General features: G+C 41.8%; 2 protein-coding genes across 13 annotated transcripts in view; one reads left to right on the forward strand and one right to left on the reverse strand.

Moving 5' to 3' along the window:
* Window positions 1-15,509, reverse strand: part of LOC125991598 (transmembrane protein 238) — a 68,789-nt gene that overhangs the window by 17,127 nt on the left and 36,153 nt on the right. The window lies entirely within an intron of this gene.
* LOC125991594 (protein shisa-6) overlaps window positions 11,416-15,509 on the forward strand; it is a 37,529-nt gene continuing 33,435 nt past the window's right edge. For 9 of the 10 annotated variants that reach the window (XM_049759634.2, XM_049759640.2, XM_049759641.2 and 6 more), the window contains exons 1-3: window positions 11,416-11,513; window positions 11,822-12,747; window positions 14,330-14,490. In XM_049759634.2, coding sequence (XP_049615591.1) covers window positions 12,221-12,747; window positions 14,330-14,490 — 688 coding nt within the window. In that variant the 5' untranslated portion in view covers window positions 11,416-11,513; window positions 11,822-12,220. The other variant, XM_049759635.2, reaches the window with a different exon arrangement.

The raw sequence follows: 15,509 nt of genomic DNA on the forward strand, positions 1-15,509 counted from the left end.
CTTTCAGAACATGGACAAAATTTTGCCTTTTAACCTTTTTTTTTACCTCTTCTGATTTTCTTTAGCAGGACCCGTGAGGGCATGGCTCACATTTAAACAAAAAAAAAAAAACTTGCTGTGCACTATTATGATGATGAAATAATACGAGTCATCTTGCAAAATCTGTTATTCCAAGCCAAAGTGAAATAAACAAGCCTTGCTTGCCTTTCATGCAACCAAGCTAAATCCCGGATTTGTCTGGCTTTTTTTTTTCTTTTCTTGTTACTCTCATTGTAAGGTGTGGGAGACAAAGTCATCCCACGAATAAGCCGCTTTTTGCAAGTAACAAAGCCATAAAGAGGCGACACAATCTCATCTGTATGGATTTGAGCTCTGGAACCTCAAGGTTGTGGTACAAGAGATTAGAATGAGTACAATATATAAATATTATCATAAAATAAAGAAATATTTCAAAAAATAATCAAATACATGCGGACTGATAATATTCTACATCTGATCTCTAATTTCAGGACTCCTAGTTTTTTAATTGTGGCCATTGACATGGAGCTGGCTGACACTTTGACCTCCGAGGCTAGCATGCAGCACCGTACCATAACCATACCTCATGCTGGCATCGCAATGTACAATTTCACAGCTCTTGTATTCCACCTTCATGTGCAATATGTGTTGCTCTGAACACTGTCTATTTGATTGATTGTGTTGCTTTTCTTATGTACTGTCAAAGGGGCACAGGGACACACTCAAGGTGTATTTTTCTTCCAGCTGTACTGAAAGATGTAACAATAAAGTCTTGACTCCACATGACGTCAAACGTGAAATTGCCCTTCTTTTCAACGCCGCCATCAAATAGAACACTTGTCAAAGTCTCACATTGGACACGTTCAAAATTGTGACACCTTTTATCGGGATTTAATTGAATTTGGAAAAACAAACTATGGCCTGCCGGCATCGCTGTCATCAAAAAACAGTTTAGCAACAAAATCCAAATTTACTGTAAGTGGGTTAAAGGTACAGAACTGACCAAGCCCGCCACATTTCTCTTTGGGTCCCTTTTGACTTCCGTCTCCGTCTAGCAGACTCAGTTTTTTTTTTTTAATGCAATCTGCTCGAGGCAGATTTTCTTTTCATGCCTTAATGATTGATTCATCTTGAACTCCGACTTAAGTTCAGCGGCATGAAAAAGTGCTAACATCAATCAACAGTTTTCAACAGGGTCCTAACACTTGTGTAAGCGTAATGCAATCATTCGGCAAAAAATAATAATTCAGCATTTTCATATTTCAGTTTATTTCTAGTGTGCATTAAATCGACCTCATCAAAAGTGGATCGCTTAAGTGCATTTCATCTGTCCATAATAGAGAAGATCCAATTCAAACACACTTGTAGCTGATGTCAAATCTGGCCAAGTTACCTATAGGACTATGATGAGGTGTGGAAGTACACACTGCAGGGGCCAGGGTTGGAAAGACGCCCGTCACTGCGGCGAGGGATTACGAAACGCCGCTTAATGAAGAATGTGGGTAATTAGTTTCAGCCTCAGCAATTGCCAATTGTTATTTATATAATTTCCAACAAGCATCATTAACAGATGCAAATTCCCTATAATCCATATGTCGGCATGGCAGCCAATTTGTGAGCTCCTGCTGGCACTTCTTCCTCCTCCCTGGTTTAATCACAGAGGAGTCAAAGTTGTCAGGTACAGAGTTGAGCTGTTGGAGTGCGTCCTACGACTAAATAAACTTCACATTTAATGATGAATAACTCACGTTTATGCTGACACCAAATCCCTCCATTCATCCGATGTGTCTTTACACTTAATTTATCTTCTTTCCAGCCTCATTTTCCCTAGTTTGAGCCTGCAAACTTTATGGTGCATGGCTGAGAGATTTTCCATTAGTTCACCTGCCTGTAGATTTTTCCCACTCAGCAGCGACTGTTGGTGTTTGTGAAAGACGCGCACGATGCTTTTCCCTCAATATCGCAGAGTGCTCGCTCCGTGTGTGGATGGAGCGAATGCCACGGTGTAGAATACGGAACCTGCTTTTAAAAGTACAATTCATCCTGGCCTATCAGCCAGTGCGGACAAGCAGAACAAATTCGAGCGACCAGAAAAAAAAAAACAATACAAATAAAATGATACAAAAATAAATAAATGAATGAATCAATATTGAATAAACATTAATTTACACATGCAGACCACTCATCACCATGGCAACGCCAGTGCTATTATTTTAGAAGCAAGTGTATAATCGAATTGGCGTTAAGGCCGTTATTGTCAAATAAAATCACCATCTACTGCTATGTCGAACATCTAACTGCAATAAATTAAAGATGAGCTGGAAAATTACATTACTTTGCTCTTGTGGATGGTTCGCCATCCCCCGAAGACTCTACCATCTAATAACACACACTTTGTATGTTCAATCATGCTGCAATGAAAAAGTTCAGAGACGGAATTCCGGGGGCTCTATTTTTAAAGACAGGTGCACCTGCGCTTCACGTAAAAACGGTTAAGTCCAGTTTACCATGTTTGGGAATTTTTAGACCGTGTTGTGCCTCACTGGATGTTCTGATGGGCGATGACAGAAAGTGGAAACTTTAGACTAGGTAAGTCGGGTCTAAGTTGTGGCGTAGTCTTTTCCTTGTGCCATTGCTGCAGTTTGGGTCCAGCTGCTAGGGCAAGCAATTTCTTGCTCCTTTTAAAGTGTAGTTAATATTTTTTCCTCCCTACTTCATGGCTTTAGGCACGTCAATTATGACAGCACCCATCAGCACTTTGTCTCATTTTCGAGGTAGTCACAATATTGAGTTTGACAGCGTGTGGTGACATTTCAAATGGACTTTTCACACTTCACACAAACTCGCCAAGTATATTTGAGCCATAGGGTTGATCATTTTGGAACGCAAGGCACTCTGCTGCAGGAAATGGATCATTGATACAGATCCAAACAAGTCATTTTCCCAATTCCATGAGCCGAGCAGATTCAGCCAAGCGGATCAAAGTTGACTAGATTCCACTAAGAGAAAAGTACGGCCCTCGATATGTAGGGGTGAGAATGTACTGCACGCATGGTTTGCTTCTGTAATTTAAGGATCCGAACAGGAAGAGTGGTGCTGTGTAGCTGAACGATTCTATCCCTCATTATAAAACGTCTACTTGTCTCAGTCCATAGGCTTGGTGTTATTACCAGCACTGTTGCGGGCACAGGTTATTATTCGACTCTGTGATATATTCACAAGGAGTAGTTTGCTCACGAGCGCTATGAAATATGAGACAAGGGGTAGGACATGCCAAGTCTGAGTTGAAGTGGGCTTAGTCTGACACCGTGTGAGGGATGAATTAGTCTTGAAAGAGGTATCGCTGTTACTGTCATTCCACAAATAGCTCCTTCCATCATCTTAAATCATTTTCATATTCCTCCTCTATCATTATTTTGGTCAATAGAAAATCCCATCTCCAGGGACGAGCGTGCCAGGTGCTTCTATCATGTTACAGGTCCAACTCAATTACCCCATACCTGATTTTTTTTCAATCACTTTGCTCAGCGATCTGATCCAAGATGAGGATATCGTTGGGGGACTGTCAGCTGATAATACATTTAGATAGTGTACGACACAAATAGGTGCCACAATGATCCCTAGGAGATTTGACTGAACAATTTCAAGGTCGTGATAGTCAATTTTAACTGCAGGCTCAACACCACCAGCGGGGGAAAAAACAAAAGTAAACAGAACTTGACTCCAGGGCGATTTGAGTCACCGATCTTAAAGATGATTCAAATGACAATACACTTGGCGCAGGACCAAGCTATGATTTAAAATGATAAAAGTCCTTCCCAGGATATGAATCTCTCAAAGCGAGCTGCAATGATTGAAAGGAACCTCCCATTTATAACGATACTTTTCATTCCATTGATCTACTTTGACAAACACGATGCCTCGAGGCTTACAAAGTCTGCAGGGCTGTGGGTTAGAGTAGCCTCCCTTACATACTGATGCCCATCTCAGATCTGGGAGGAAGTGGAGCTACCTGTTTATTTTTAACGATTTACATTTCTTACCGGATTTTCGAGTCATGTCTGGCTTGTTTTCGCTTTCGACGAGTCCGACATTATTTGGGATGACCTGATGCTTTTTATGTCCTCGACATTTGAAAACAGTAGCAGTGTATCAGGGGACCGAATGAAAAGCATTCCTTATGTGCGCACAATAATAGTGCCTCTTGTGCAGTATGAAATGACAAACCCCCTGTAGCGCACAACAACTAAATCTTTTTTGAAAGGGGACCATTTTTTTTGCCCGATTTAAATCATTCCCTGGTGTTCTCATTTACTGTATCTCAGGACTGCTTTCATCAAAACACCCAAAGGATCACGAATGATAGCATACATAATACACCGTATTTCTAGTCTTGCTGAAATAAGCTTATTTTATATACTGCTGGGACAATGCTGATGAGGTGAATATGTGTAGCTGGGCTCCACGTAAAATTAGCTGTAGCTTCATTGATTCAGAGTGCAAACGACATCTCCTAACTGATGATATGTTGTTTGTCGTTTTGTCTTTATTTCTTTTCTTTACTTCTGCATGCCTGCCTGATGGTCTTGTCGCAAAAAAGGTCATCGCTTGGGTTAATGCGTTTCATGTAAACGTAGCCACTAGCTGGGGGCTTTTGAATCACTATCCATTACTATCCACTGTAAAGCCTATCAAATGGTCAAATATCAAGCCAAAAAACATTTCACCGAGCTTCTAGAGTGACATACTTTCACATGATTCTGAGAAATAGTCAACATCGATATTTGAACGAATCTCATCTCCTGCTCTATTTATTTGCATGACCACCTTGGATGGTGGCCATAATGCTTTTTATAAAAGCCACGCTATTCAGGCGAGCCTCGGGCACATTTCATTTACCAGAGTGGTGAGATAGACGCCAGAGATGAGAAATACAGTTTGTGAGGCACAGTTACCAAATGCCTATGGCCCTGCACATATGGATGATGCAGAAATTGAGAGCCTGGAGTACTCATTAGTAGCCTACAAACCATAACACACAGCTTTTTTGCTTTAGGCATTAGTCACTGTTTGTTTTCCCTTTGTCCACAATGTTGCTAAATTCATGTGATGGATCTTTTTTTTTTTTTTTCTGTGGCGAGAGCAGAATGTATCTCGAGAGAGACACATGGATTCAAGGAACTCCGGGTAATGAGCTGGAAAACTAATACTGTTCTAATGTTGACCAGCGTTCCATGAAGCGTTGCGAGTGTGTCGCACGCTCTTGGTAAAGAACACGTGAGGCTCAATTTTGTGGATGCTGCCCCATGCTGACATTTGTGATTTGCGCTCATCTTGTTTAACTTTGAATAGTGTTATCAAAACTTTTTTAAAATCTCACGGTGCACCCATCAAAAGTCATAAAAAGTTTAGAAAACTGAAACAAATAATTCATCTTACTCACAAATTAAATTAAACATTGTGGAATAAGAGCCCCAAGTTGAGGGTAACATTTGCATTCAATTATTCTACCTGTCACTACTTGCACAGAAAAGTGGAAAGATTGAATAGTCTTTAATGAATAAATAATTTGGTGTCAAGTCGTGAAAATGGATCATTTAGATAAATCTGTAAATATCATACTATGTATGCCAGAAGCTGGCATTAGATCATTTGTACAATTCAAAGGTACAAAAACGTCCCTAAACGATTACTTGATCATTCAAGTAGGTGCCGATTAATTTGTTTACCTGTCGATTAATTTTGCCAGCCAAGATTTCACGAAGTCACTTTTTATTCTTGTTTCATCAGAGCGGCTTCTTCCTATTATTTCACCAATCCCACATAATCACTAGTGACATTTGACTTAATTTCACCGTTCAAACAGAGGCAGACAGACGGAAGAGCCCCACAAGAATTACGTGTATAGGGGCCCAAGCTTCCAAGCTGAAATTGAAAATGCAAGGCTCCAAAATGGATTTTCACCTCACAGCAAAGATAAGGTCAGCATGAGAAACAAGCTTTCCTCATCTTTGGGAGACAGAAGAGATATCAGAGAGAAATGAAATGCCGCTTGGAAGGCCCATAAACGTATAAGAGGAGGACGGAAGGAAGGAAAGAAGGAAGGAAGGAAGGAAGGAAGGAAGGAAGGAAGGAAGGAAGGAAGGAAGGAAGGAAGGAAGGAAGGAAGGAAGGAAGGAAGGAAGGAAGGAAGGAAGGAAGGAAGGAAGGAAGGAAGGAAGGAAGGAAGGGGAATCAACGCATACTATCTGTATGACAGCCTATTTGGAAAATTTACGTCTTAGCATTTTCTCCACGTTCCTGTCCATTTCACAGGAAAGGACATAAGGAAACGGAAGTTTGCTCCACATTTCATTCCTTCTTTGTCCAAGAAAAAGGCTTTTAGCTTGTCTCCTATAGGCAGCTGTGACCCACTTTTACAAGCATACTTCAGATAGCGTATCATACGAGCACACATATGTCCGCACAGCCACAATGTGCTAAAGCCTCAGTGAAGAGGAAAAACAGTGGCATCTGGAAAAGTCGTCCTCTGGGAAGCATTGACATGATTTGCGGGGGCTCGCTGTGGTAGCGCACCACTTTACTTTGACTGCCTCGTGCTAACTGATGGCTGCACTTGGAATGGCTGAACTGCACAATCATACCTGTATCGAGAAGTGGAGAATGGACTTGGAATGTAAGGAGACGTATGTGCATTTTATAAATAACGGCACATGAATGTTTAACTATGTTTTAAGTGTTTCCTCAGGACGACCAGGGAATGTTAATTTCCCTGTAGTTTAGATGAACATGAACTAGACTGAATGTATTTTGCCGTCGTGACTTGGAAATTGAGGCACTGCTTTTTTTAAAATTCCAATTATAATGATGCGCTATGAGTAGCAAGTGCGTCTCTCATGCAAAAGAGCCTCCAGTGCAGTCATAAGCCAATGCAATTTAAAACAGACTTATTCATAATGCAGAAGAAAAGATACTATCAAACGGTGAGTTTATCAAGGACATCCGGGATCAATTCGGCTGTCTGTTGAGACTTGAATCACAGGGTCTGTACTTTAGTCAAAGGAACACTTGTTCAATTACATTTACAAGCTCTGACTGGAAATGAGGCAATCACTTTAAATAGTGGCTGTTTGAAGAAAACACAATTAAGTGGCAAAGGTGTAGATGTTTGGAAGTTAGGAGATCCAAACATGGGCTATAGGGGAGAAAAAAAAAATCACCACGTGAAAGGTTGTTTACAAAATCTGGTATAAATTATGAATCACTCCAATTGAAAAACGAATGGTTATGTTTTGTGGTATTGTACAAGTGTTAATTTGTCCAAATTACACAAGCAGATTTTCCCACCATATTATAGCATACGACCAACAACTAAATATCATGTAAATAAAATACATATTCTAATCCCATAGCATTCCACTTGTCATCATGTGTGCTTGTTACAGAGCACGAAGTGTGGAGACACCACCACCACCTTAGCTCCAGGCATTGTATAGCTACTCTCCAGAATGCCATAATGTCCATCTCTGCTGCTGTCAAATCTATTCTGTAAATATCTACAGCTTCAAAGTTCTGGGGAGGGATTGAAAAGTTCCTGGGGCCAGCCTAAAAATATAGCTGCTATGAAAACCTTTATGGTATCCATCTTCACTTGCAACCCATACTTGGGTCAGATCAATACTCAACACATATAAAATAAAATAAATAAAAATAAACAAACTGTCAAACCAAATGCAAACTAAAAAAATGAAATAAAATATCTGTACAGCCACTCAACATGTTCCAACAAAAAAGTTCAGCGCTTCTCACCGTCACTGCGCCTTGTCCGTAATTGGAATCAATACAAGATATTGTTCCCCATATCAGGCTGGATCAGTGTCTCTTGTTCCCAAGAAACATGTGCCAATTAGTTCATTAGTGTATGCTCACGTCAGTTTTCTGGTTCCCACCAAAAAGCTCTTAATGACGTTCCCGCATCAGGCATGTTAAATGACCTATTCATAAAGAATGAAATTGTCAAGTGTGTTTCTCAAGAGGGATCACAATTCAAGAAGATTATGATAATCTGCCAATGATTGCACGGCATTGCAAGGAACCTATCAATCTGGATAAGTGTGTAACATCCGGCAGACTCTTACACTACACATCAACAGCAAATCACTGCATTCGCACTACAGTGAGAATCATTCATAATCTCCATCGTGCTGTATTCGGAATATAAAAATGGATCAAAAGCCAACCGGGCCGGGATCTTGAAAGAGAATCATTTACTTGCGCGTCTGGCTGAAAATTAGAGACATCCCGGTGTCTCGTTGTTGGTTCCACATTCAGGAAAGCGGAACCGCATTTGGACTAAACAAGGCAGTTATGGGAAGAGATGACAGCATGTTGACAAGTACAATTACCCCAGCTGTTATTTTATGATTCATTTTTAATGATGCAGCTCGCAAAATAAAATATAGATTGGAAATAACAAAAAAAACGTTTGCCACTGGAATGACTATGATCAAAAATCCTGACTTCATCTTGTCCCCTTTTCCATGTTAAGAAAAGCTGTGTGTGTTTTCTTTCTCAGCCTGCCTTCCCAGAGCCACCGGCTTGAACTTGTAGCCCTGAGGGCAAAAAAAACAAAGCATTATCAGAAATTCTTGACAAAGCACTTTTATGGAAAGGACTCAGCAGCACGCATAGTTAACTCAAGGGGGCAGTTTGTGTTAAAAGCTCTTGTAGCAGTCAGAGCTCTTTCTGCAATTTGGGAAGCACACTTTTCAAAAGAAATTGGGTCATGGTAATGGCACAACACGGCATGTATAAAGGATTGGCCCCTGGAGAGAGAGCCAAAGGAGTCAAGAACAATGGTGGCCTGCTCCGACGGGGCCCACTTCATTTGCTTTGTCAGTGCTGGTACAGCAAAGTGTTCAGGTAATGCTTATCTTCTCAGGCTAGCATTCGGGCACCTAACTAATAGAAAGCCATTTCATTTGCAAACTATGCCCCGTAGGCCACATAACTTCACCAAACATGAAGCATTTTCTGCCCATATATGCATAATAACGAGCTGGACGTTCTTTTTTTTTTTTCCTTCCTCTAGCCTCTAATGATGATGAGCTCCGGTGCTTTCTGGTAGTCATATGGAAATAGAAAAGCACTGGGAAAATGTCTCCACAGCCTTTATTCTGCATGACTTGTTATGATTGCTTGCTTAAAATTACTAAGAGTGGCCAAAAAAACTTCTAAGGCGCTCCAAATTTTGTTGAAAGCCTTTATTCTGCTCAACTGGTCAGCGTGAAGTTGCACTAATGGCCCCACAAACACAAGAGCGGAAACTTTTTGCAGCGCTTTGAATGTTACCTCCTAACGATAAACTTATCTTTTAAATGCATCACTGCAAGACAATATAATTACCCCATCCATTCACCCAATTTGCTAACGGTAAACAAATAGTTAGTGATAATGTATAACACATCGGTGTGAAAATAAATAAATAAATAAACACCAGTTGGGATTACACAAGACAGCTGCTAAGTGCAACAGAAGAGACAAAACAGTGTTGCACCTCACAATTCAAAACAATGGAGAAGGTTGGAGGAAGAAAATGGCTCTTCCGCAACAAAGTGAAAGTTGAGAAAAGAGGAATGTTGCGAGAACTTTAAGAAGGAGCTGGGAGCGGAAGGAAAAAAAAAAAAAAAGCCCGGAGGAACTGACTGATGGACACATAAATATAGCAACAGCGATCGGGTAAAAAGGTACTTGGGTGTATCCTCTGGGCAGACAAAAGAAGATAAAGAGACTTGGTGGTGGTGGAACAAGGAGATTCCGGAAAGTAGAAAGAAAAAGAGCTTTGTGAATAACGCGGGGATAGTGAGGGAACTCGAGAGGGCAAAGGCCAAATGGAAAAAAGCCACGATGAGTTGGACACAAAAGAAGACACAAATGCACCTCCAACATTCCACTTTCAAACTCAACAATTATGCATTTAAAAAAATAAAATAAAAAATGTATGGCCTTCTTGTAGATCCTCTAACTTACTCATAAATTGTTGAGCAGTATGTATTTATATATCTTTTTTAAGATGTATGTTTGTTATAATTTTATGTTTTTTACTCCAGCTCTGAGGCAGATGTCCCCAAGCACATCTATATCTCACGGTGGAATAGCGGAGAATGTTTCCGTCATGACTACATTTTTCATCAGGAGTGGGGATAACGTCGTAAAAGGTGGTAACCAAGCAACTGCTTCCCAGCTTTTCAATCAGGATCGCTGTTCAGACACAAAGATCATCACACTCTCTTTAGCTGCTCAGCATGTCACTCAATATGCAAAATGAATTTGATTTCATTTTGCCTTCTCATTGCCGCAATGTCCTTTTTTTTCTTTCACACTGAAAATGTGGCTGTCCAAAGTTTGTTTCAGGGGCCATTTTATTTGTTTGGTTGTTTATCAGCCCCCCCCCGGCTTATTTAAAATAAATAAAATGACACGCATCATAATATTATTACAAGAATCAATGCATCGCTGAAAAGAAAAATAAGATTCAGAGAAAAATGGATACAAAAGCAGAAAAGTCACGATGATAGTCGCCATGGGCATTCTTATCGATTAACTAATAATTGAAAATTCGGTCAAGAAGAAACAACACCTACATCGGCTTTGTTAGGGATGGGCAACTGAAATGCTGGAGGGGAGCACAATTTTTCATCAGTGCTCCTGGGGGAACGCATAGGATGCACCTCTCAACGACAAAAATGCTATAGCATTATATTGTGAGGTCAACTAAATATACATTCACGCCCTCGTTATATGAGGAGGACTTGCAGTTAACACAACTCCTGGACTGAATTTTAAGGTAATGAGTGGGAGTCGCTTAAATTAGCTCGGAATGAAATTGGCCGTGTTCACGCCCACAATGGCGCAGGGACCCCTTTCAACCTGCGTCGACCACAAAAACAAAACTCCACCCATATGCACAGACTTGAAAATAGGGCCCAGTGTGTTTTCTACTCTACTCTAAATTGGCAGCAGAGCAGCCATAGAGAGCAGAGTCAATTATGGAGTCATCCTCCAAATGATGCACGTAGAAGCGTGGGGCTGAGTGATAATGATGCCCGGCCGTCTTTGAGGAAAAGGTCGAGGAAGATTACAAATAAACACGCATGTGGCGGTACTATGCAAAGTCGGCTTTGCAGCAGACAGTCCGCAACCCGACTAGCTATGTCATTTCCAAGTGTCAATGCAAATAAGCCGGCTTGCTGGAATAGATGGTGGTGCTTTGTTGCACAACGGTGGGGGTCTAAATGAGCTGGCTGAGTACAATTTGCCGACACTTGACTGGGTTCTGACGCCAGAGCAGTGATGTAAGAGACTGGGGGGAGGGAAAAGAGACAAGTAGAGAGAAAGAGAGCTAGAGCTGGTCTGCTTCACAGCACTGACGGTCCGCTTTACTTTCACGGACCCAGACAGAGAAGGACTCCCCAGCGGGTCTTTTTTAAGCAGAGGTAGGCTGTCTTTCCGCACCCACCCTTTACAGAACCAATACTTTTCATCCATTTGACTCCATTTAGACAGATCATTGACATTATCGGTATTTGACTACATGAACACTTCCAAAAAGTGTTTTATGTTCGTTTTAGACTGCAAGAATGTAAAAAAAGAAAAAAACGGATCCAGCCAGAACGAGAGAGAGTTGGTTGGACGCTTGCATTTTATCTAAAAATGTAATAATGAATGCATGACGTGCCGCTGACGTGGTGATCATACCAAATGAGATCTACTTATGTTTCCGGTGTAACTTTGACTTGAGCAGAAGGAACGTGAGCCCAGTCGTCAGCACCTTGGACAGCGAATCAGCGCGAGAAGGGCGCTCCCAAGTCCGGGCGTCCAGAGGCGTGACGACTGTGGATATGCGCTTGTCCCCCCCAACCGCCCTCTCTCCCTCCCTCCCTCGCATCATCATGGGCTGGCTGCAGCGGGCTTGAGTTCACTTCATGAGCAATGACAGCTGAGATATGCCCTTGAAGGCAACACTTACATTCAGCATGAAGGCTGCTGCTGCTGCTGCTGCTGCACACGAGACTCAGCGAGTAGGAGAAGACTCCATGGCGAAACTTACGTAGGACTGAATCTTCTGCAAAGCGCAATCAGAGTTGCCTTTCCAAATTCCATAGTCTTTTTTTTTTTTTTTTTTGCTTTTGCTCCGCGCACCATGGGGATAAGGCACCTTCTGTTACTTCTCATTTATCTGGATCCACTGAACGTGTTGAGCGCGGCCACGGGTGGGAAAAAACCCAAACAGACGACACGGAAGGTTCCCAAAGCCACAGCGGCGCCCACGGTGGCCGCGCAGCCGAAGACGCCGCCGCCCGCTCCGGCCAGCAACCACGACACCTGCCTCGGTTACTACGACGTCAGCGGGCAGTATGACAAAATGTTCGAATGCAACAACACGGACCATCGCTACTGCTGCGGGACTTGCTACCTGCGCTTCTGCTGCGAGTACAAGAAAGACAGACTGGATCAAAAAGCGTGCAAGAACTACCAAACGCCGGTGTGGGTGCAGACAGCCGCTCCGTCTCCAGTGCCGACGGGGGAGACTTTTGAGGGCATGGACCAGACCAACACGGCGGTCTACATCACCTGTGGGATCATAGCCTTCATCATCGTCATGGGAGTGTCTGCCAAAGTTGCTTATGACAAAGCCACAGAGCCGCCACAAGAAATGAATATTCACAGGTAAGGCAGCATATCAACAAGATACAAGTGGCGCAAAATCCATGTTGTCCGCAGTGGTGTCCAATTGCATTGCATTGCATTCCATCACAGTGGGCACATGTTGATATGTCCTAAATAAGGGCTCCGGTTTGCTGAGATTTCATTATGCTGCAGTGCATTTCTACATCACTGCAAATGAGAAGCAGTAAAACTAAGTTGAACTACATAGTAATATTCCTCCGAGAGCGGCCATACAGAGAAAATGCATTTCTTTCCATCGTTTCATAATTTATCACCTTCACAAACTCATTCATTTTAATTGCCTCTCGTGCGATTGTCATTTTTGTGTTGTATCTCTGAAGCAGACAGTTTTACTGTTAAAAATAAGTTCAAACTGGACACTATAATGTCAAAATAGGACTTATAATTTTGGTCCCTCTATACGAAACGATTCAGTTGGCTCCCAGGTAAATGTATGCATTTTTTTTCCAAAGGCATAATGGTACAGGGATGCGCCCATTTTAAAAACAAAATGGACAAACACACCAGACAACAATAAATGTCACAAAATTAATATCAAATCTTGAAATGAATGCCAAGTAATTGAATGCCTAATGACGTGGGCCTTGCACATCAGATTCTATTAGCAGATGTTCCCTCCTAAACCAAGTGTGTCAGAATGGAAGCCTGAAATAATTACAGAGTCAAAAGAAGCTCATTACTCCGACGCTTCGCTTTGAAAATGTCGATCTTTGATCGTTTACGCTGCAGTCAAAAAATCCTGCTGCATCGCCACCAATAATAGGCCACATATTTGACTCAAGTGGTAAAGCTACACACCCACTAGCCCTTCCTTCCTAGGTGCGCAATACGTATATATGACAAGTGGGCACATTTGATCCCCCTCAGCTGGCTCCTGATTCCTCCCGCAGCTTTTCCATGCGAGAGTTATCATCCACGAGTGGACTGCAAACTGCGCCCACATCTGGAAACAAACGCTAACATACATGAATTCATTGAGATTGCATGCTTTCATGATGCATTATTCAACACTTCTTAAGACTGTGAATAATGGATACTGTTAATGTTGGGGTTGTACCAAGGTCGGACGACATGCATGCGCCACTGCACATTGAATCAAGAACAGGAAGACGAGGGGAGCGGAAATATTCATTTCAAAAGCAAAAAAAGGTTATCCCCAATGTTATATTTAATATACGAGAGCTTCGGGGAACGGTGCAGTCGTGCAAAAGTAGTTTGATTTCCTTTTTGAAAGCCATGCCAGAAAAAGCAAACAAACACTTTTTTGAACTTTCTTTCATCGCCATTGCCTCCGCTTCTCTTCCTCGCTCCCTCTTGAGGGTTTCATGTGCACCTGGCGCAGTCTAAACACATTCCGATTCAACCTAATTAGATGAGATGCTCACACATGAAATGTTGTTTTCCATTCATCATCTTCACAGAGTTTAGAAAAAACAGAGAGAGCCTGAATTATTCACAATATCATAACACTGCCCTTTTCGCTCAGGTGTGCATGATTGCCTCATTTTTAAATCTCCATGCAGTGAAACCTACAATCTAACATTTTTTGGGTCATTTTCAGGGCCCTTGCTGACATTTTGAGACAACAGGGGCCCATCCCCATCTCTCAATACGACTGTGAGAACTTTGCGGCGATGAACAGCTCGTCTAAAGACAACACACCTGTCAGAACCTCATCCAAGAACCACTACACTCCTGTTCACGCCTCGAAATCCAACCACGGTAAGAGCTCTTCTTTTTACCCACTCCAACACACTAAAAGTCAAAAGCATCCACTAACCCGTTGGCCAAAAATATCTGGGAGGCAAATTCCAGCAGTACATTTCCACTTTCAATGTAAAATTGTGCATTTTTCCCCCTGCGCCCAAAGAGCACCTCCAGTGCTCAACCTTTCAGCTGCATAATCGCCAATGTTAACATCCTGTAATCATCACATTTGAGCAAGAGAGTGTGAGGGGAAGCGTACCAGAGGGAAAGGGAGTCAGTCGGCAACAGTAGATAATTACAGGCTGGCAAGGTAACGCAGTCCTGCAGTGTTGTGACCTCACAGGCACAGTGTGGGTGAAAGAATTGCTAATAATGTGTGATTTCATGTCATTATTCTTTATGTGCATGGCAGGTAAATCATATGTATTAAAGACAAAAACGTATTGGAGTCAATAAGAAATGCCAATAAAGTTGACATCCCCAGGATTGGACAGAAACATGCGCTATTGTGCGTACCATATTTTTTGTTTTTTTTTGTGTGGATGTCATGTAGGCTTGTCCTCTTTCTGCCACATTGCCATCTGTCAGACATCTGCTTCCAGCATTTTCATTCTGCTTGTTGTGATCGCTGTCCGCATTCCGTCTTTTGGCACCTCCTCTTATTCGCTCCAGCTCTACGGCCAGTCCGCAAGCGAACTATCTGATATACTTTCATTTCACCCTGCAATGGTTTAAGCAAAGGGTAAAGTAAAGTAAAAGTACCTCACTAAGTTCTATCAACATTATCAGGTAGAATATTTATGAATGTTACATAGCTGTTATTCCAAAACCTAGACCTCTGTTTACATCTGCTAGCATATGCTGACTTATTTATTTTTATTTTTTTACATGACAGTATTGTACTGCAAAATTCCCTCTGTTTTTTTGCATCAACATAATGTGTTGGAAAAAAAACAACAACAACACTGCGCCAGAAGCAAAAACTGTGCAGACAGCATAATATGATAGCATCGCTGGGAGCCCTGCTAGTTTTT

This window comes from Syngnathus scovelli, chromosome 21 (assembly GCF_024217435.2).
Source record: "Syngnathus scovelli strain Florida chromosome 21, RoL_Ssco_1.2, whole genome shotgun sequence".
Classification (NCBI taxonomy): domain Eukaryota; kingdom Metazoa; phylum Chordata; class Actinopteri; order Syngnathiformes; family Syngnathidae; genus Syngnathus; species Syngnathus scovelli.